A 20,680-nucleotide genomic window follows, 5' to 3' on the forward strand; every position below is an offset into this window, starting at 1 on the left:
GAATAAATAAACCTTCAGATTAATTAGCTGAGAAGCCAGCAGGAACAGTTCCTGCTGAGTCCTCTTTACAGGCCAAGATAGCACATTATTTTAAGCATGGGAATAATCCTTGCAAAGCAAAAACGTATACATCACCAGGTTGGAAGTTTGCATAAGAATGTCATCGCTATGAGTCCATGACAAATGCAACTATTGGATGCACTGAATGTTCAATTCGTGAGCTTGCCATGAAATAAACATCCAGAAAATTAACTGATTAGCTGGTGCCTTCCCATGACTTTTAGGCAAAAATATGGTAAACCACATGCGTGTTTGCAATACTTCAGTACCATTTCTCCGCATCTGTGTTGTGTTTCTGATCTGTACTGAAAAACATCCAGGAAACAATTTAGGAAGCCCAGTTTTCCCAGAATCAACCGCTCTATAGAGACATTTTATGTATAAAACCTAGAAAGAAAAGGTGGCTAAAAATCAAAGACACTGAATATATGAACTGATACAAATCGCTGTGTCTGCAGTGCGGACAAATCCCTAACAACTAGGAACCACATTCCAGGAATGGTTGTCTAACTTTGAGAACACAACACAGGCAAACAAATCAAGACCTCTAATATATCAAATTGTGAAGTTTTGATTTTCTTTTAATTTGCATAGATCTTTAAAAGTTGAAGTTTATTTAATGTGTACTTTAAAGGGGGAAAGATTAATGAAAAAGCCATACACAACAATTTCACATCAGAACTAAAAGCTGAAAACATCTCTGGAAGTTGTTTATAAAATTAAAAGAAATGGCAAAAGTCTGCATTCTTTTTACAAGAGTGGCTGAAAGACGTAAGCCAACAGTTTGTCCCATAACATACAGCAATTATCTGGTAATTGTGTCAGAAATGATCTCCTCCTTTCAGTCTCTGTCCTAGTTCTAGTTCATTCATGCATCCTGTACCTCTTCTCCTAGAATAAAGCTGGCAAATGCAGCTCTCCAGATGTTGTTGAACTGCAACTCCCATCAACTCTTGCCAGCAAAGACCGTGATGACTATTTTGGAAGTTGCAACCCAACCTCTGAAGGGCTACAATGCCCACTCTTGCCCTAAAGGATAGGTGGTGGCGAACCTATGGCATACGTGCCAGAGGTGGCACTCAGAGCCTTCTCTGTGGGCACGCATGCTGTCACCCCAGCACAGAGTTTGCCAGAGTTCACTACTAGAAAGCCAGAGGGACATGGCACTTTGCAATAAATAAGTGGGATTTGGGTTGCAATTTGGGCACTTGGTCTGCAAAAGGTTCACCATTAGGGGCATTTTGTCTGTGTTGCCTGCAGCAAAACAAAACAAACAAGCAAATAAAAAAGGCAATCTGAGGACACCAGGATCAGAACTGTCAAGTATTCTGGCATGTCTCCAGGTCAGAGTCAAGTATGTAGTGCATGCACTGTACTCCCAGAAGACCGGCTCGGGAATATTTAAACTTAAAGTGAAGGGGGACATCTGGCCCTTGCAAAATTAAATGGCTTCATTTCTAAAAGTTACGCCTATATTTGGCTGCAAGATCCCCATCCATCAGAATCACTCCATCTAACATAATTTTGGTTGAGAAGGGACCTCTAGTGGTTTTTAAAGACATCCACTTTTAAAATGTTGGATGTCTAAAGTACAGTACTGTGAAAATGGTTCATAAGAACATGACAGGGAATATTTATCAACTAGTACAGCTTCTACCCAGGGGAACCTGGGAACTGAACCTCTTTAAAGGATGCTTTTACATATCAGATGAGGGTTGTTATCTATAATGTATAGGAGTTCAGTCTAATGCATCTGAGGAAGTAGACTGAAGTCTACAAAAGCTCATGCTGCCAATTTCTTTCAGTGAGTCTCAAAAGTGCTACAAGATCCCTCTAACACACTGATTCTACAGACTAACATGGCTATATCTTTGGATCCTACATCTACAGTGTGTGTAGAGTTACAGTTGGCCCTCCATATCCACAGATTCTTCGTCCATGGATACAAGCGTGAAAATATTCCAAAAAAGGATAAATTCCAAGGGGTTTTCTTGGCAAGATTTGTTCAGAAGAACAACTTGAAAGCACACAACAACATCATCTCACGAGACACTTTATGACACATCACTTCCTTTTCATGTGTTAATATCTTGCTGCTTCAGGCTCCACTTGTTCAAAAGCTAACAGTTTGGCCTTGTTGGTCATGAAGCTGCGACTGCAGAAACTCACTCCATAAAGAGATATATAGGGCCACAGCTTCAGGAGACGTCTTAGTCCTTCAGACACTCAAGATTAGATGTTTTTAGCCAGCGTGGCATAATGCTTTGAGTGTTGGACTACTGCTCTGGAGACCAGGGCTCAACTCCCAGCTCGGCCATGAAAGCCATTCAGTGACCTTGAGCAAGTCACACTCTCTCAGCCTCAGGGAAAGCTCTGAACAAATCTTGCCAAGAAAACCCCATGATAGGTTTACCTTCAGGTCACTCTAAGTCAGAAACAACTTGAAGGCACACAACACACATGCACAATCACTGCTATGATTTGTTGAGAAAGATCTAAGGACATACAGCGGTCCCTCCACTTTTGCTGGGGTTAGGGGTGATTGAAGGACCCCCAGGAATGTGGGAAAACCGCAAATTAAAAAAAATAATTCTAGTCAGAGATATATTTATTGAATATGGTAAATAAGACAGCACCCCCCCCATTAAGGATAAATATTGGCTCAATGCTAGGGAATTCTGGGAACTGTAGTTTTGTGAGACATTGAGCCTTCTGTCAGAAAAAGCTCTGGTGCCACAATAAACTACAATTCCCAGGATTCTTTAGCACTGACCCAAGGCAGTTAGAGTGGTCTCAAACTGCATTATTTCTGCAGTGTGTTTTGGACCTTAGCCTATGCTGCAGTTCTTTGGGACTGCATCTCCCCAAATCCTTCACCACTGGCTATTCTGTCTGGGGATTCTGGATACTGCAGTGCAATGCAAAACACTTGAGGGAGGGAGGTTTAATATTACTGTATTAAAACATGAGCAACCAGCCAGTGATGTCATATATGCACACCTATCTCCTCCTCTCAAAACTACTCATAGAATCACAGGCAAGGAGGGAACTTTTTGGCGCCCTTTTGCCTCACTTATTCCTAGAGGACTGTTTTAACTCCAGGACATGCGGGGGCGGGGCATTCCAAGAGGACACCTACTTAAATATTCATACGCGGGGCGTGGCCCAGCAGGAGGCAAAATTCTGAACCAGAGCTGAGCCTCAGAGACTGAAGCGAAGGGGGAGGGGAAGAGGGAGTAAAAAAGGCGGGAATTTTTAAAACAATGTATTTAAATGGCCCTGGCATTTAAACTACAGTAATTTCATTGTTACTGAGGGAAATAAAAATCCTGTGGTGAATAAGTGTCCTCCAAGTGTGTTTGCACAGAGAAACCTGTCCTTTTCACACACCTGTAATTTGTCCCTCAGAGTAGTATATTATCCTTAAGAAGGCCATTATATAGTCTATGATATAGGTGCTCAAAGGAAAATAAATACACTATAAGCAAACTTTTACTCAATAAGCAAAAAGGTATCCCTTTATAAATGAATGACAAACTACTGGTTTATAATAAATCATCGCTAAATAAATGCGGCTGCCCTCCATCCCTTCCAAATTGACCTGGATACTTTAAAGACCGGAATAAATTTAATATACAATTATAAAGAAAATGTATTCTGAGCTTCCAAATGATAAGCATCTATTTTGATTATTTATTTTATTTCAGTGAGGGGCAAAATGTTCAAAATTAGTGTGGAGGATAGGGACTTTAAGCTCAAAAATAATATTAATTAAAAAGTATCTTCTCTTTTTTTGGCTCTGTATCTTTATATTATTGTTGTTGTTGTTCTTATATTCTCCCAATATAGGCACTTAAGGCGGTGAACAGCAGATTTAAAACAATACAATATACAGTATATGACTGCCAGGTCACAGGAGTGGAGTAATCTAAATTGCTGTCTCAGTTTAAAATTACATCTATTCTGGACTAATTTACATCTATATTGGACTAATTTTGAAGATTAGTATTTCAACCTATTCTGAGCTGGAGATTTCTCTATACAGTATCTAACTTTTATCTGAGGGAAGCTGAAACTTGTCTGTCTTCCTATCACATAAGCATTAGCCTATATATGAACACACCCTGATGGTAACAACAATAACAGTAATATAATTTATTTATAGCCCACCTCTCCCCAAAGTATCGAGGCGGGTCACAATCATAAAATCACAATAAAATAGTTAATATAATCCCTAACCCCCAATTAAAAACTACAAATCATCATAAAACACAATCAAATTTACTAAAATTAATCAATGAAGCAATAATATCCTTGTACTGTATTTGGAATTAATGAAGCATTTGTTATTGCAGAATTTCAGCAGCAATATTGTGTTCTTATATAGGCTAATGTTCATATATATATATATATATATATATATATATATATTAGGCTAATGGTTATGTGACAGGAAGACAGACACCTTTCAGTTTCCCTCAGATAAAAGTAAGATATGGAGAAATCTCCAGCTCATAATTAATATTCAAAATTAGTTCACTACAGAAGCAATTAGTCCAGTATAGATGTTTCATTCATTTCATTTATTACAGCAAATAGCCAGCATAAGTATAGATGTAATTTTATACTGAGTCAGCAGATCTATAGGACTGCATTCTTGTGACTTGGTCATATACATAATACATTGCCTCATAAGGGTCACATTTTTAGACACAGTGAAGAAAGACAACTACAACAGAGTTAAAATATGTTATTTTTTTTTAAATAGCATTTTATTGGGTTTTATAGATTTCAATTTAATTGTTCTGCTTTCCACACTTAGAAGAAAGAAAGGAGTGGGTTCAGTATAAGAGATATCAGTTCAGGTTGCTGCTCTCTTCATAATATTGTACTAAACACATGCTGTTTCAAAATTAGGATGTACTACAGTATATGCCTTTTCAGATGTTATAATCTGCCATTCAGATGCCAGAACAAATATGCCATTAATACTCTGCACGTCTGAGGGATGTGTAAGCTTCATTTCAGGGGAACAAAAATATCTTGGGGTTGTATGAAATTGAGAATTACCACAGACCCTGGGTAATATTTAATACATGTCAAGCGTTTTAGTATTAAATATCATGGTATTAAATATAGTATCATAGAGACTGGGAGCAATCTTGGGTCCCTTCTGGGAGAAAGATGGCATACAAATGTAATAAATAATAATAATAATAACAATAACAATAAATAGAATTAAATATAGCCCAAAACCAAACAGTTTGAAAGTGGACAAGTAGCACCTTGAAAATCAACAGTGCAAGAAAAGTTTCACATTATAAAACAATTTTAAAAATATGACTAATTTCTCTCATGTGTTTCTTGCAGGAGTGAGCAACTGTAGCCCTCCAGATGTTTTTGGCTTGCATCTCCCATCAGCTATAGCCAGCATAGCCCAGGATGAGATTATAACATCTGTAACCCAGAAACATCTGGAGAATTGCAGTTGCCTAACACTGAATTATAGAAGAATTTCTAACAGTATCTTCGCCATCCAATTGGTATCTATTGACTACCAAAACTCTCCTATAAGGAGTCAAAGATATAGCTGTGTTAGTCTGTAGAAACAGTATGTAGCACCTTTGAGACTAAGAAGTTGGCAGCATGAGCCTTTGTTTGACAGCGGTTTAACTTTTATCTGTCAGGAAACTACTGCCCTGCCTTGTGGGAGCTGAGCTGCATGGGTCCTTCAAGGTTGCATCTTGTTTTCCACATTGTTCCACATGTAAATACACAACAGCAAACTTTTGAGAGAGGTGGTTTGAGGATTCAGAGTCTGGTGTCATATTTATGGTGAAGGAACTGAACCATATCTTTCTTAAATCTTGATAAGGTGGCAGAATTCCTGGACTGCCTTCCAGAGTTATAAATGGGCTGGATGAAGGCCAGTAGAAAGAGGAGAGGTCCACCCAAAACCAAACTCTTGATGGTAGGTAGGCCGGTCAGTTTGGATATATGTAGATAGCCTGTTCTGGATCAGCTTGTATTCTGCCTGAAAAGATCAGTTCAACAATTGCTTGGCAGTCTTATATAGGCTGGAGTGCATTTTCCTAGTTACACATTCTTGGACAATGCGGATGGTACCACAATTTCACATCCTTTGGTGATGTCTACATTACAGTACAGTCCTGAGTATCCACAGATTCTTTATCCACAGATTCAAGCATCCAGGACTTGAAAATATTCATATATATATATATATATATTCCAAAAAGCAAACCATGATTTTGCCATTTTATATATACCATTGTGTTTAAAGGGACTTGAGTCTATCTAAGTGTTTGCCATTGCCTTCCCTGAGGCTGAGAGCATGTGACTCAACCAAGGTCACCCAATGGGTTTCATAGCCGATCTGGGAATTAAACCCTGCGGGGCATTCATACTCACTTTTTTGTCCCAAGGAGATACTGATTGCCACACTGATGCATATCGGGTTTGTTGTTCCCATTACGTTTTGGGTTCGCAAATCTCTTCAAGTAATTTTAATCCTTGTGTTATTCACACATGCCATCGTTTTGGGTTAAAATGGAGCCACCTCCCTTCCTTTAACGACAGAGAGCAATCCAAATCGATTTGGAAGCCTTTTCACACTGCAGACAATGTGGATCAATGCAGATCTTTCAGGAAAACTCGGGGGGGGGGGGGGACGGTATCAAATATCCTGGGTTGTGGGTTTTTCATCAGCCTCTCCTCCCAAAAGTGCATTGGTAAAATTTATTCAGAGTGGCTTGTCATTGCTTTCCAATAAGGGTGAGAGTGTGGTTTCCCCAAGATCACCCAGTGGATTTCCATGACTAAGGAAATGAAACCCTGGTCCCCTGGAGTCCTACTCTGACACTCAAAACACTACACCATGATGGCTATCTTTACCAAAACAAGTATGTTGTTAAAATTGTTTTTTGCACACTTTTTGCAAATATTACTAATATCCATGCCATAACCACATTCACAGGTTACCACCCAAGTTTACCCCCTTTTAAAATAACTGATTTAATGTATAAACATCTAGAAAGAACAAAGATCTGCCAAAATGCTGAAGTTGCTGTGAAAGATGATGCTTCTGGTGAGACATATTTGCAAAATAATGAATCAGAGCCCAGAAATTAGCTGTGTTATTGGAACAAATATGCATTCACAGGATGTGAAATTTTAGAAACCATTTGGAGTCAGGAAGGAAGCCGTGAATGTTGATTATTCCTTTCCTATGAATAAATCACAATATATATGCACAAGCTCCATCATCATGATTTATTTGCTCTGTATCAGTGAAGATTTGTTTAGCCTCCTCCTGTCATGACTAAATAGACTATCATGCAAGAAAGATCAAGGAGACTGACAAAAGCTGTTAGTGAACGGAAGAATCGTTATATTACATCTACATACTTAATTTTAAATATTTTTAATGCTGATAACCTGCACAAAGCAATAACCTATATACACTTCAGAAAACAATGAAGAATTAGAGATGTTTGTTGTATAAGTGCTTTCTTCTTGCAGTGCACCTGCTCTCTTCATTTTAGCTTTGCTAACATGCCTATAAAATTCTACCTACTTCATGTAGCAAATCAGTATTAATGTAAAAGTTAAGTACGTATGTAGTCTATATAGACCATTTGTTCATTGTTTCTTTTTATTTCCTCTGTGGGTTTAATTTTACTTATCTTTATATCTTCTGTGTATTTCTATTGGTTATTCCCCAGGCTAGGTTTACAGGCCAAGAAATCGGGATGACAGCTCCTCTAAAAACCGGCTATACCGTAATTCCTAAGCAGAGATATCGACGTAGCTATCGTCGTTCCAGCAAATTTAGCAATACTCAGAATACATATTCTTCATCTCTGTCAACCCTTGGGAATTTCAAAGCACTCCCTTTAGAAATATTTCACATGGTTTTAGACTATCTGCCAGGTGAGACTTTATCTGGTAAGACAAATTTACCCTGTTTGCCAAATACAGCATCCACATCAGCTGCCAGTCTATATGTGACAATCACAAGACACTACACAAGGTTTACAGAAGCAGGATATTCATTCTGGAGGCAGTCCTATCCTATGATTGTGGGAGCTGTAGCTCAAAACAAAGGTCTACTGCAGAAGTCCTCCCTTGACCAACAGCTTCTATGCCCATTTCATTGTTGTTGCTTTTGAAAGCACAAAATGAAAGCACTCCCACGTCTCTGTGATATGAAGGGGCTTGATCTCCTGGTATATCAGTGTGCTAATATGGGGGGAAACAGCTAAGCTGTTAACGGGGAGTATGCTGAGGTTTGTGATGTGGTGCCAGGGAAGAGTTCTGTGGATACTATGGATGGCTAAAAAGACAAATGGGTCCTAGAACAAATCAAGCCAGAATGCTCCCTAGAAGCCAAGATGAATAAACTGAGGCTGTCGTACTTCGGCCACATTATGAGAAGACATGACACTAGAAAAGACAATACTGTAATGCTTGGAAAGATAGAAGGCAGTAGGAGGAAAGATTGCATAACACTTAGATAGACTTAATCAATGAGGATACAGCCCTGACTGCAGGACCTGAGCAGATCTGCTGAGGATAAGGTGTCTTGGAAGTGTCTCCTTTACATGGTCCCCATTAATCGTGGTTGACTTGAAAAGGCAGTTAACACCACCACCACCAACAACAATGGGGTCAGATATTAAGTTCTTGGGGGCTGCATTGACTCCTCCGGACCAATATTGGTTCAGATAAAGTGAATTCTTACTGGCAGATAATTGCTATTGTTTTGTCAGAGAACAGCGATCTCAAGTCTAACTGTTGTGGGTTTTACTTTTTCTCTCTTTTTTTTCAGTGAAGGATATCAGCATACTAAGTATGGTATCAAAGACTATCAGCAACTGCCTTATTAATTACATCTCTACTCCTAAAGGAAACAAAAAGCTTTTGGTACAGAACTTTCATAATCCCGAACTATCTGGCTGCCAGAAAGGATCCTCCATTTTAGAGCACTACAGATGCTTAGGTGACTACCCTTTAATGTCCTTCTTTTGGTACACAAGCATACAAAAGAGGTCAACCAAAATTTTAAAAGTTAAGATATAAAAGCTTCCATTAACCAGATAGCAAAGAGCTAACTACAAACTGTATCCTGTTAAATAACAGGAAAAAAATAATAATACAGGGTGGGAGGAGTATTTTCCTCTGGCAGTATACAAATCAAACCAATATTTGTAGTCATACAGTGAACAAAGATTAGTGTCTCAATTAAATGGCCATAAATGTAAGTCTCAAAGACTTTAATTAGTCTTGTTTATGATAAACAAAAAGAAGCTGTAACCCTTAAAAAACCCTGTAACCAGCAGATGAATTTGCACTCTGGGCTTTGATAATTATGGAAGAGGGATGGCTGAATAATGGAATTGGAAATAGTAACAGTGGCATTTCAGAAATCTAGTTCATATTTAATGAGATGGCTTAGCCTGCTCAAAGCTCCTCTCCTTCCTCTGCAACTATAGTTTGTTAAACAAGCCAGCTAAACAACATATGATTAGCAGTTGGCTTGTTTGTTTTAAACCAAGATTCTTTGTTCACGTATAATAATTTAAGGAATGGGAAATGGCTCAAGCTCACACTTGGGCTTCTTTCTACTTATGCATATAAAGCTAAATCCTGGCTTGCCAAAATAATGCTATGATGTCTATGGTTTATAAAGTGATTTTATCGTTTGCCACATTCTGTCAAAAGCACAGACAAGCTCAATAGAACCCATTAATAAAATGGACAAAAGACAGCTGTGTGTATGCTAAACTTTAAAAACAGTTGAAGTATGCAACACAAGCATAAGAAAATTGTCACTTTGAAGAATGATCCAGATTAAATCTCATCCTAACAGTTCAGCAAAACTGAGTGAAGGAGAAAATATTTTATACTTCAATGAAGGCAGCCAATAATAATTGTTTGACTTCCTATATTATTTTCATAAAATAAATTATAATGTAAAAGAATGTAAATGTGAAAAACATAAATACAAAATATTAAAAGTTGAGATCAACAAAACATTTTTGGTCACCCACAAGAATTTCTAGTCTTACAAAGATACCTGAAATTAACGGTCCAGAATATTTTACCAGAATAGCTTTCCCATCTAAGATTTATCATTCCCCAGAAGTTATAGTGTTGAATAAATTTGTTATTGGGGGAAGAGTGTTTGCTTTAGCTTTTTGACTGTGTTAGTAATTGGGGGGAAAAACTAATCACAGTCATAGAGTTGGAAGAGAATACAAGGGCCATCCAATCCAATCCTCTTCTATGCAGAAACACACAATCAGAACTCCTGACAGATGGCCATGATGATGGACTCTGTTTAAAAACCTCCAAAGATGGGGACTCCCCACATTGTCAGGCAGCATGTTCTAGTGTGGAACAGCTCTTACCGTCAGGAAGTTCTTCCTAAAGTTTAGGTGGAAACGTTTTCCTGTAGTTTGAATCCATTGCTCTTGCGCTCTAGAGATTATTGCACTACACACTTATAGTATCTGGTTCCCTCCCGTTGCATTCTGGGATTTGAAGATTAGGGGGGTTTAGGCATTTAGAATTCTCAGTCAGAGAGCTCTTGGGCCTCACTGAGCTACAAACCCCAGAATGCAACAGGAGGCAGCCAGAGCAGTAAAACTGGAATAGCAACACTACAAAGTGTAGTGCAACAGCAGAAAGCAAGCTTGCTCCATCTCCTATGACCTCCTTCCCAATATTTAAATATGACTATCATGTTACCTCTTAACTTCCTCTTCTCCAGGCTAAACATATCCAGGTCCCTAAGCCATTCCTCATTGGGTATGGCTGCCAGGCCGTTTAATACAGTATGTTGGTAGTCCTCCTCTGGACACGTTTTCAGCTTGTCAATATCTTTATTGAATTGTGGCGCCCAGAAATAGACACGGTATTCCAGGTGAGGTCTGACCAAAGCAGAATAAGGTGGTACTATTACTTCCTGCAACTAGGGTTGCCATAACCCTCCTGCCAGTGGGACATTCCTGGTTTTTTACCACTAGGGGGCGTCCCTGCACGGTTTCCTCCTTGACTCCCAGCCTGTTGCTAATCTGGTGACTTTCACACCAAGATGGGTACTTATCAGAGCCTTTGGTGTGATTTTGGTGGTTGGTTTTAATGGTAATTTTGAGAGTTGAAATAAGTTCCAGTTATTTTTATTCAATTAGGGCTACATTTTATTGTCATATTAACATTACAGGGACTTTTCAGGAATTTTGACTGAATATTTGGTGAGATATGGGGGAGATTTGGTGAGTTTTGGCCAAACGTTTGGGGAATTATTTTTGAGGCTTCTTGGCAACAGGAGGTTGCCAGACTCAGGAAGAGAAGCTCCTCCTGTGTTTGGTCCCCAAGGCAGCAGAGGGGAGAGGGCCATTTCCTTTGGCACTGAGGTGAGGATGATGAGGCGGAGGAGGTGGAGGTGCGTGGCCATTTTCAATATTTATTTTGCCCCTGTGTATTTTTCCTAACTTTGGCTGCCAGGGCTCAATGCTCTGGAATTCGGGTGTCTGTGAAGCATTTGGCCTTCTCTGTCAGAGAGCTCTGGTGCCACAATAAACTAAAATTCCCAGGATTCCATAGCACTGAGCCCTGGCAGTCAAAGCAGTGTGTTTTGGACACAGATATCCTTCTTTTGTGAGTTAATGAATGAATCCAGTCCCTAGCCTTTCTATCTCTCTCACACACTGCAGGAGTAATAGCCCACTTTGAAACTGCTTTAACCCAATGCTAGGGAATACTGGGAATGTTAGTGTTTGGGAGACATTGAGAGTTTTCTGTCAGAGATGGCTCTGAGACCACAATAGACTACAATTCCCAGGATTCCCCAGCACTGAGCAGTCTCAAACTGGACCATTTCCTCAGTGTGGATGCACCTGGTGAGGAATTCTGGGCATTGCAGTTCAACTATGTTTGCAGGGTTATGTGACTCCCTGCCAGAGATAGCTCTGGGGCCACAGTGTACTACAATTCCCAGCATTCCCCAGCACTAACCCAGGACAGTTAAGTCACTCTTGAACTGGATTCTTTCCTCAGTGTGGATGCAGCTTTGGTGAGGAACTCTGGGCATTTCAGTCCAGGTATGTTTTATTTCTGCAGTGCATTTTGGACCAGAGACAAGGTGACCAGACAGCCTCCTCCTTCTCCAGGACATGTCCTCTTCTGTCAAATTTCAAAATGTCCTCCATTTTGATCATGCCTAAGAAACATGCATTTATATTAACATTTTTTAAAAAAATCATCAATTTTTTTGCATGTCCTCCATTTCTTTAAACTGTGTCCTACATTTGAAAATGTTGTCCTACATTTGTCCCGGTTTGGAGGTCCTGGCTTATGGCAACCCTACCTGCAACAAAGGCCCCAAACAAGACAGACCAAAAGGAGCAGCTTTTGGCTGCTTCGGGGGCATGGCATGCAGACGACATATGCCCCTGAGGTGGCTCAAAGCCACTAGCAAAAAGAGCAGCAAAAATCTGCTCTTTGCCAGCCACCTGTTTGGGACCGTGGATGAAGAGAAGTAATTGGTTAACATCCTTTTGGGATCCACCAGTCAACCAATTACAAATCCGCTTAACAGTAGCATTGTCTAGCCCACATTTTATTAGCCAGAATATAATGGGAGACATTGTTAAAGGCCTTACTGAAATGAAGATAGGCTGCATCCAGAGCATTCCCTTCATTGCGTGATTGTCACTTGCTATCTGATGTTCTTTTTGTTGCCTGTTTTATTGAACCATTTCCTGTATTGCTATGTATTTTATTTGTATTATCCTATCATTTCTTAGATTGTACGCCATAGGCAGGTTGACTCTTTTATATTTGTTGTTTTTATGTACAGCGCTGTGCAAATCTACAGTGCTATATAAATATAATAATAATAATAATAATTTACCAAGCTTGTACCTCTTTCAAAAAAAATATTAGTCTGGTATGGCTTGCTTTTGAGAAACTCATGTTGACCTTTAGTGAAAATATTGTGGCACCTTTTGAGAACAGATTATTTATGTTAACACAAGCATTTGTTGACTCCTCGGATGCTCTGGGGAACAGATTTTCAGTGAGCCATAGCATTAGATTATAAGGGGTTCCCACTATGGTTTAAACCAGATTGTGATTCCAATTGATCTGGTTTAAACCACCATGGTTCCCACTTAATTTGAATCACTGAAGTGATTCAGAAAGGGGGGGCATGGTTTTTACCCATTTAACCCGTGTCAAAAAGACTCTGCTAAAATAGAGTGTTTTTTGGGCTGAATCGACTTATTTGGAAATAAATCGATTCAACCCAAATGTGAATCAGGCGAAATCGAATTGAATTCAAATCCTCCCTGGTTCCCGCTGGCAGCGGCTTTCGCGGCAATACCTCCATGCTCCATCCTCAATCCTCCATCCTCCAGGCCTGCCTCTCTCCTCCGCCTCTGGTATGGCCAGGAGGACAGAGGGGGGCATGGCAGGGAAGCCGCAGCTGTCACTTCCTGCACCGATTCTTGAATCTGGTGCAAATATAGTGGGAACCACTGTGTTTGCTGAACTGGTTTCAGGAATTGATTCAGGAATTGAATCAAGAGGTAAATTGGAATGAGGCCTAAGTGAGTCTGGTGGCAGTGGGGAACAGTGTTGCCAACAAGCCTCAAAGATATTCCCCAGAACGTTTTACCAAAATCCTCAGAATTCCCCAATATTTATCGGAATATCCCCAGAATGAAATTAATTAAATCCCCCAGATTCAGGGGAATTCCCCAGAATTTGACAATGCTGGTGGAGAAGCAAGTAGGCAAAGGAAAGATTTTCTGGAGGAAAAGGTCTTGAGGGATTTAAAAGACAAGAATAGTTATCTGCTTCTATGTCTTAATTCAGTATAGGAGTTCAGTCTTTAGTAGCAATGCTCAGAATATTGTATTTCAAATACTGTGTTTCTCTTCCTCTGTAGGCCTGTTGTTAAAACGGTGTACCTTACTGCTCCCTACAAAGGAGAGACTGAAATCCATACACAATATACTTTCAGAAGTAAGCACCGAATGACTTTTACACTAAAAAAGCATTGAACCTATTAGCATCTTCATTTTTACATGCCATGTAAAGTAACCAATAAATTTAGTTTTATTTTTAATCTTTATAGATTTCCTGTTTCAAGCTTAGCGGCTGCATGGATCCTTTGCACTGTTTAGGACTACAGTGTTATGGGGTGTTTTTACAGGTAAAAAACAACAATGATCTCGTGATGTCTTTAAATAATTGACAGATTATTGGATAAATTATTCTGTGCTAGAGTCCACTTTGTCATATATACACAGGCTGCATGCAGACAGCAGCAATAATCCAGTTTGACATCACTTCAACTGCCATGGTTCAGTCCTAGGAATTGTAGTTTGTTGTGGCACCAGAGTTCTCTACCAGCAAAGGCTAAGTGGCTCACAAAACTACAGTTTCCAGAATTTCATAGCATTGAGCCATGACAGTTAAAGTGGTGTCAAAGTGGATTATTTCTGCAGTGTGGATGCAGCCATAATAGTCTTTTGAATTACAGTTTAGAATAAACTAGATCATTAGAGGTTCCTGAGCATATGCCAGTGGATTCCAGGGGACAAGATTTTGAACCATTAACTTCTATATCTGATATTAGTATGCTTTTTGGATCATAATTTGGAAATGTTGATGTACTGTAAAACTTGAAGCAAGTCGGTGTGGCATCATCCAAAAAATTTTCGAGACATCATGAAACAATTAGTATCTTGTTTGTGACTCAATATTTCTAGAGTGGTAAATCTACGTTTCCCAATGAATTGCCAATCCCACAGCACTGGGTTGAGGTTTTTGGCCCTTAACCTGTGCGCTATTTTCAATGTGCCTCTAAGCTTTTAGATAAGTCTAATGTGCTTCTTCTAATAGGCATTTGAGACTTCATCCCTTTCTGATGTTGGCAAAGGTCTTAATTCTATTTCGTAGCCTTATCATGGTCTCTGAAGTGTTTAGAACTATTATCAATTTTCAGAGATAGCAGAGTTCGGACTACTGCTCCCAGAGTTCCCCAGCCAGCATCCTCACTGGGCATACTGGCTTGGGGATTCAGAAAGTCACCCCAAATGATCATCTCTCATTTTCTGCTACTTGTCCCTGGTCCATGAATCCATTTAATTGCTTCTCTCACATGAAACTACTGTATAGTATTGGTGGGCATCTGGAGCTCAGCATTGTTTTTTCTCCAAAACATGCCAGTAAAAAACTACACATGATACAAAGTATACTGAAAAAATACATAAAGATCTTGTAGAGCAGGGGTAGGCAACCTGCGGCCCGCGGGCCAAATGCGGCCCAGCGAGGCCTTGGAACTGGCCCCAGCCCAGTCCTGCCACCGATTGCCGCCGGGGCCTTTGGCCTCTTGCGCGCAGGGGCAAGGGGGGCAATTGTCTATAGATGCCTCAGAAACATGCATTTATATTAACATTTTTTAAAAAATCAATTTTTTTGCGTGTCCTCCACTTTTTTTAAAAAAGTGTCCACAATTTGAAAGTGTTGTCCTACATTTGTCCTGGTTCATTTATTTATTTATTTATTTATTTAAAAAAAAATATTTAATTATTTTTTTTGGCTTCGGCCCCCCAGTTGTCTGAGGGACAGCAACCTGGCCCCCGGCTCAAAATGGTTGACTACCCATGTTGTAGAGTGACTTGTTGGTGTTTGTATCTATATTGGCATTATTTTTATTTTTCTGTGTTTTTTCAGACCTTAACAGCTGGCTGGGATGAATTAGAGTGTCATCGGGTTTACAACTTCCTTTGTGAGATGAGCAATTTGCCCCGGAGAGTGCAGACAGTAGTCAGTAGCAAACCTGGTAAATATTACATGTTAGGCTCCATAGAGTAAATTTGAACTTTTATGTTCTTTTATTTGTTTTGTTTTGTTTTGATTTATTCATCACCTTGGAAGCTGTTGTGGGCTGGGAGGAGATACAAAAATATCTTAAATAGAAGTTCTGCAACCTTCTTGTTCTTACGCATAGAGGTAAAGAGTGAAAGATTCAACCCTACATTTCTAGGAATGCCTTTCCACCAACTTATTTTCCATTACATTATGTGGTATTCTAAGAGCAAGCCGCTCTGAACTGATTCTTATCTAGTTTGATGATTTGCCCTAGGAAGTGCTCGAAAGCTGGAACTGAGGATAAGGATATTTTGCCGCAATGTCCTGCTGAACCATTGGATCCACTGGGGTGATTCTGCATTTTGGCTGACACGTATTTTGAAGCCATGGCCAATGGTAAATCAAGCCCGGCTACTCTATATAATATTTGGACCTACCTCTATTCTGGATGGTAAGCTGTTTTAATAAATTGAGGCGTAAATAGAGATATATAGACAGTGACCTGTGATTTCGGTCTCTGAAACTGCTAGAACTGTGGTCAGAAGGTTTCAAGAAATGTATCCATAATTTTAGATTTACATAATTTAAAAATTAAAAAGGCCTTAGTATTGGTGGGCATGTAATTTCTGTGAGCCACAGATGGAGCTTCTGGTGGACTAGTGGATAGGACTAATCTGTAGTCCCATTTGCACCTTTCATGCTGGAGTAGAGAGGCACTGTAATTGGCTTATGTCCTCTCTCTTGTAGCGTTCTTTATATACCTTTAATATGTACAAGAGAGATGGTTTATTATATTTGATCCCCAGGCATGGCCTGTTTGTCAAGTGAAGAAAGTGCTTGACAGATTTTCAGAGTGATGTAATTCCACACCATCCTTGTTAGTTGTACCTCATACTAAGCCTGTTGTCTCCTACACATTTAGTCAACATATCTCAAGTAAAACTATTACATAATATAACTAACACCTTCTTCAAACTAGATTTTTACTGTAAAATCATCATACCTCATTCATTCACATTTTGCAGACAGTGATCACAACTTGCTCAATGCTTCTTTCATAGTTTGTATTAGTACAGAGTCCCAACTTTTTTGAAATGGACAGAAGCATAGCACAAACTTCACAGGGGAACATGCACTTAGTTTTATAGCCTGTTTTAATTATAATCAAGCTTTCAATTAATACAACAATGTTTTTCTAGATATATATATATTTTAAATTGTAAAGTATTTTATACACATTGCTTAAATTGCAGTGTTATAACATTACAACAATAATTTTTCAAACTAATAAAACATTTCAAAATTCTGGTCATCACAATTTTAGCAATATGATGTTTTCTCCCTATTAAACATTTCCAATATATAATTTAGATTTTTAAAAATGTTAAACAGATAATAATAATTATTTAATGAATAAGCACTCATTTATAAATAAAAATTGAAGATAGTTCAACACCATTTTCAATAGACACCTGAGTGCTATTCGATACGTAGAGATACTATGGCACATCCTCAGTGTGGGATGAATGACCATACAGAAAAAGTGTATTATTTCCCATCACATGGAAAGACAATTCCAAATCTACTGAGTTTATTGATTATTTACTAGCTAATGCTAGGAGTAAGACGTCTGGAAGCAGAATATTGGTGGTGGACAGGGGATAATGCTAACTTTTGACCATGGTTAATTCAGTAACCAATATAACTATTGTAATGCAGGGCATGTGGTTTGGCATAAAATGATTGATGGTCCAACAGATGAAGCAAGTTTGAAAGGGCTGGCGGATGCTATTAAATTACTTTATGACCCAGAAGCAAAAGAGTGGACAGCAGATGACGTTATAAGTCTGTTGGATGAACTTGCAGGTACAGTACTGCTTTTATTCTGTACATGAGCAGTGCCCATTCTCCCAAAAGCCAGCTATAGTAAGGCAGCCACTCCAAAAGGGACAAAGGCATATATGGCCCATTACCTTCTCTGTGCCCCCTAAGTCCCAACCAGCATGGCCAAGAGACTGTGGGAATTGAATTTCAAAACATCTGGTGAACCAAATGTTGAGAATCATTGCCCTGAGTCACCTTCGAATGTATTTCAAGAGAATGATATTTGTAAAAATAAATGAACTCACACTCATACAATCTTGTCACATTTTTATAGTAGTTCCTCGGGAATGGCTTCTGGAGAACAGTGCTCGGCTCCTTATCTTGTGTGGAAACAATATCTGCTTCACTTTTATGGCTAGCAAAGCTGTGAATGGCCGAGCTATTGAACTGGCAAGGCTGGTGGTTTCCCTGGCTTTAGTGAGTAACAATGAACCATTTTTTGTTTCCTTTTTATTTAGTACCCTCTTCTTTCCACTATTAAGTCTTACCAAATAGTCAGTCTGGACCTGATATTGATTTTTCTGGTTTGCGTTGTGCCTGATTTATTTTATTTTAAGTAACAGCTGTGTGGGGAAGTGACACAATGAGAACCATGAAGAGAAAAAGAGTTAATGATTTCCCTTCACCACACTTTTAATTAATACCCCCCCCCCCAAACACACACACTGCTATTTTACTTGAAGGAAAGCTATCATTGGCTCAAATGGATCAACAGTTGCTTTGCAAGGGCAGTAGATCTTCATCAGGTGAGATGCAGTGGGGAGGCAAGGGCTAACCCCCACCTCATGCTCTACAATGTGATTCCTGCTAACCTCCCGCCACATGCCTCACATTTATTTACAAGGAGAAAAACTACAGATGTTTTGCAATCACATACTTTTAATGTCATACCTAATTGGATTTTGGACAAGTTGCTAAAATTAACAAAATTACCATACAATTTAAAGAGGCACAATTTAATATCATATCTGAGAATCCTACAGACTAATTATCCCGCCTTAGAATGTTTCTATGGCAGCGTGAAGAATACAATGTTTTGTATGGCTTTAAATGAGGAGTAGGAAAAACATTTTATTTTAAGACTGTATAATTATCCTTGAATAAACAGTTAATTTGGATTTTCATATCTCTTCTTGCCCTCTAAATGGTCTGTTCTGCCATTAGGGCTAGTGGGGACCAAATCAAAATAGCCTACATCTTGGCTTTACCTGCATGAGAACATAAATCAGAGGATCAGTGCCCTTCCTCCAAGAAAGGAGAGGGTGAGGCCACATCTGTCTATGGTGGGCTGATGAAGTGATACCACGTCCACATCCCATTCTGAGGTAGCCAGAGAGCCCTACTCATTGGGTAACCTTAGACTAACCACTCTCTCTTTCTCATCCTCAATATCCTGTCTGCAAAGTGGAAATAATAATACTCACTGACCCACTTTGGAGAGCCATTGTAAGGATTATGTTTTCTGAGCTTAAAGATAACAATGTGATTTGACCCTTCCCCCACTGCTTTGGCTCACATTCTCCATTGGGAGTGATAGAGGGGTCATTTGGAGGGTAGCAGCTGTGGGAGAAGCTCTGATCTGTAATAAAAAATAATGGCACAATTTATCCATGCACCATTTTCCATCAGGTTTGAAGGAGTGCAGCACTTGAGGAGCTCTCCTCAACTCCAGAGGACTGTGTGTGTGAAGCTTTAGGGAGGGAAGTGGCACACCCCAGAAGTTTTGTAGTCTGGTTACAGAGCCTTTGCAGGCCAGGGGTTTACAGGAAAAGGATTCCACCTCAACATTAGGAAGAACTTCCTGACAGTATGAGCTGTTTGACCAGTGGAACGCACTCCCGCTGAATGTGGTGGACTCTCCTTCTTTGGAGGTCTTTAAACAGAGGCTGGATGGACATCTGTGAGAGGTGCTTTGACTATGTATTTTTGCATGGCAAGGGTGAACTGGATGGTCCTTGTGGTCTCTTCCAATTCTGTGATTCTAGGTTCCCATTCCCTAGTTGTAGACTGTTGAAGTTTTATTAGTATATCTTTACCCAAATAGCAAGTGGTCTTAAATCAGCATTTGTACTGCAAATTAATATAGTAGATAGTGGAGAGTACGCATTCAGGTATGTGTAGAAGTAGTACAAAAAGTGGAAATTGGATGTTAAAAATGTGTTCCTGTTTTCATCTGGGAACATTAAAGTAAGGGTATGCAAATTTGGAACAGACCTCCTACCCACCAGCTGAAGACCAATGCTCTTATTTGCTGTTGAACTTATATAGCAAGGTGCTTATGTAGTAAATAGAGAAATAAAGCAGAAGAGTGTCTGATAGAATTCTGTGAGGCCAGTAATCTATTCCTTGCAAATACCTGCTTCATACAGCCAAATAGGAGACTATACACATGGATATCACCAGATGGTTAACAAAAAACCAGATAGATAGAAATGTGATGCTGGATAAGAGTACTTAGGATACCATGGACAGACAAGAAGACAAACACGTGGGTTCTTGAACAGATCAGCCCAGGGCTCTGCTTGGAAGCAAAGATAATCAAGTTGAGACTATTGTACTTTGGCCACATAATGAGAAGTCATGGATCACTAGAAAAAACAATAATGCAAGGAAAGGTAGAGGATAGAAGAAAGAGTGGATGACTGACCACAAACCAGATGGATAGACTCAGTCGGGGGGTTATGGGCAGGGGCTTGCAGGATCTGGGCAAGGCAGTGGAAGATAGGGATTCTTGGAGATGTCTCATTCACAGTGTCGCCGTAAGTCGGAACTGACTCGAGGGCAGCTAACAACTGCAGAGAAACATGAAGAAACATTTAAAAACAAGCCA

General features: G+C 39.4%; 1 protein-coding gene across 9 annotated transcripts in view; it reads left to right on the forward strand.

Moving 5' to 3' along the window:
* Positions 1 to 2,661: 2,661 nt before the first annotated feature.
* FBXO47 (F-box protein 47) overlaps positions 2,662 to 20,680 on the forward strand; it is a 25,190-nt gene continuing 7,171 nt past the window's right edge. The window contains exons 1-11 of one of the 9 annotated variants that reach the window (XM_042475964.1): positions 3,268 to 3,571; positions 5,005 to 5,072; positions 5,936 to 6,031; positions 7,803 to 8,010; positions 8,909 to 9,079; positions 14,036 to 14,112; positions 14,225 to 14,302; positions 15,829 to 15,937; positions 16,241 to 16,417; positions 17,686 to 17,832; positions 18,125 to 18,267. In XM_042475964.1, the coding sequence (XP_042331898.1) occupies positions 5,972 to 6,031; positions 7,803 to 8,010; positions 8,909 to 9,079; positions 14,036 to 14,112; positions 14,225 to 14,302; positions 15,829 to 15,937; positions 16,241 to 16,417; positions 17,686 to 17,832; positions 18,125 to 18,267 (1,170 nt within the window). In that variant the 5' untranslated portion in view covers positions 3,268 to 3,571; positions 5,005 to 5,072; positions 5,936 to 5,971. Of the gene's footprint in view, positions 2,681 to 3,267; positions 3,572 to 3,693; positions 3,713 to 4,530; positions 4,549 to 4,637; positions 4,926 to 5,004; positions 5,073 to 5,438; positions 5,828 to 5,935; positions 6,032 to 7,802; positions 8,011 to 8,908; positions 9,080 to 14,035; positions 14,113 to 14,224; positions 14,303 to 15,828; positions 15,938 to 16,240; positions 16,418 to 17,685; positions 17,833 to 18,124; positions 18,268 to 20,680 lie in introns of those variants that run through there. The other 8 variants (XM_042475961.1, XM_042475966.1, XM_042475969.1 and 5 more) reach the window with 8 other exon arrangements.

The sequence above is a fragment of the Sceloporus undulatus genome, chromosome 6 (assembly GCF_019175285.1).
Source record: "Sceloporus undulatus isolate JIND9_A2432 ecotype Alabama chromosome 6, SceUnd_v1.1, whole genome shotgun sequence".
Classification (NCBI taxonomy): domain Eukaryota; kingdom Metazoa; phylum Chordata; class Lepidosauria; order Squamata; family Phrynosomatidae; genus Sceloporus; species Sceloporus undulatus.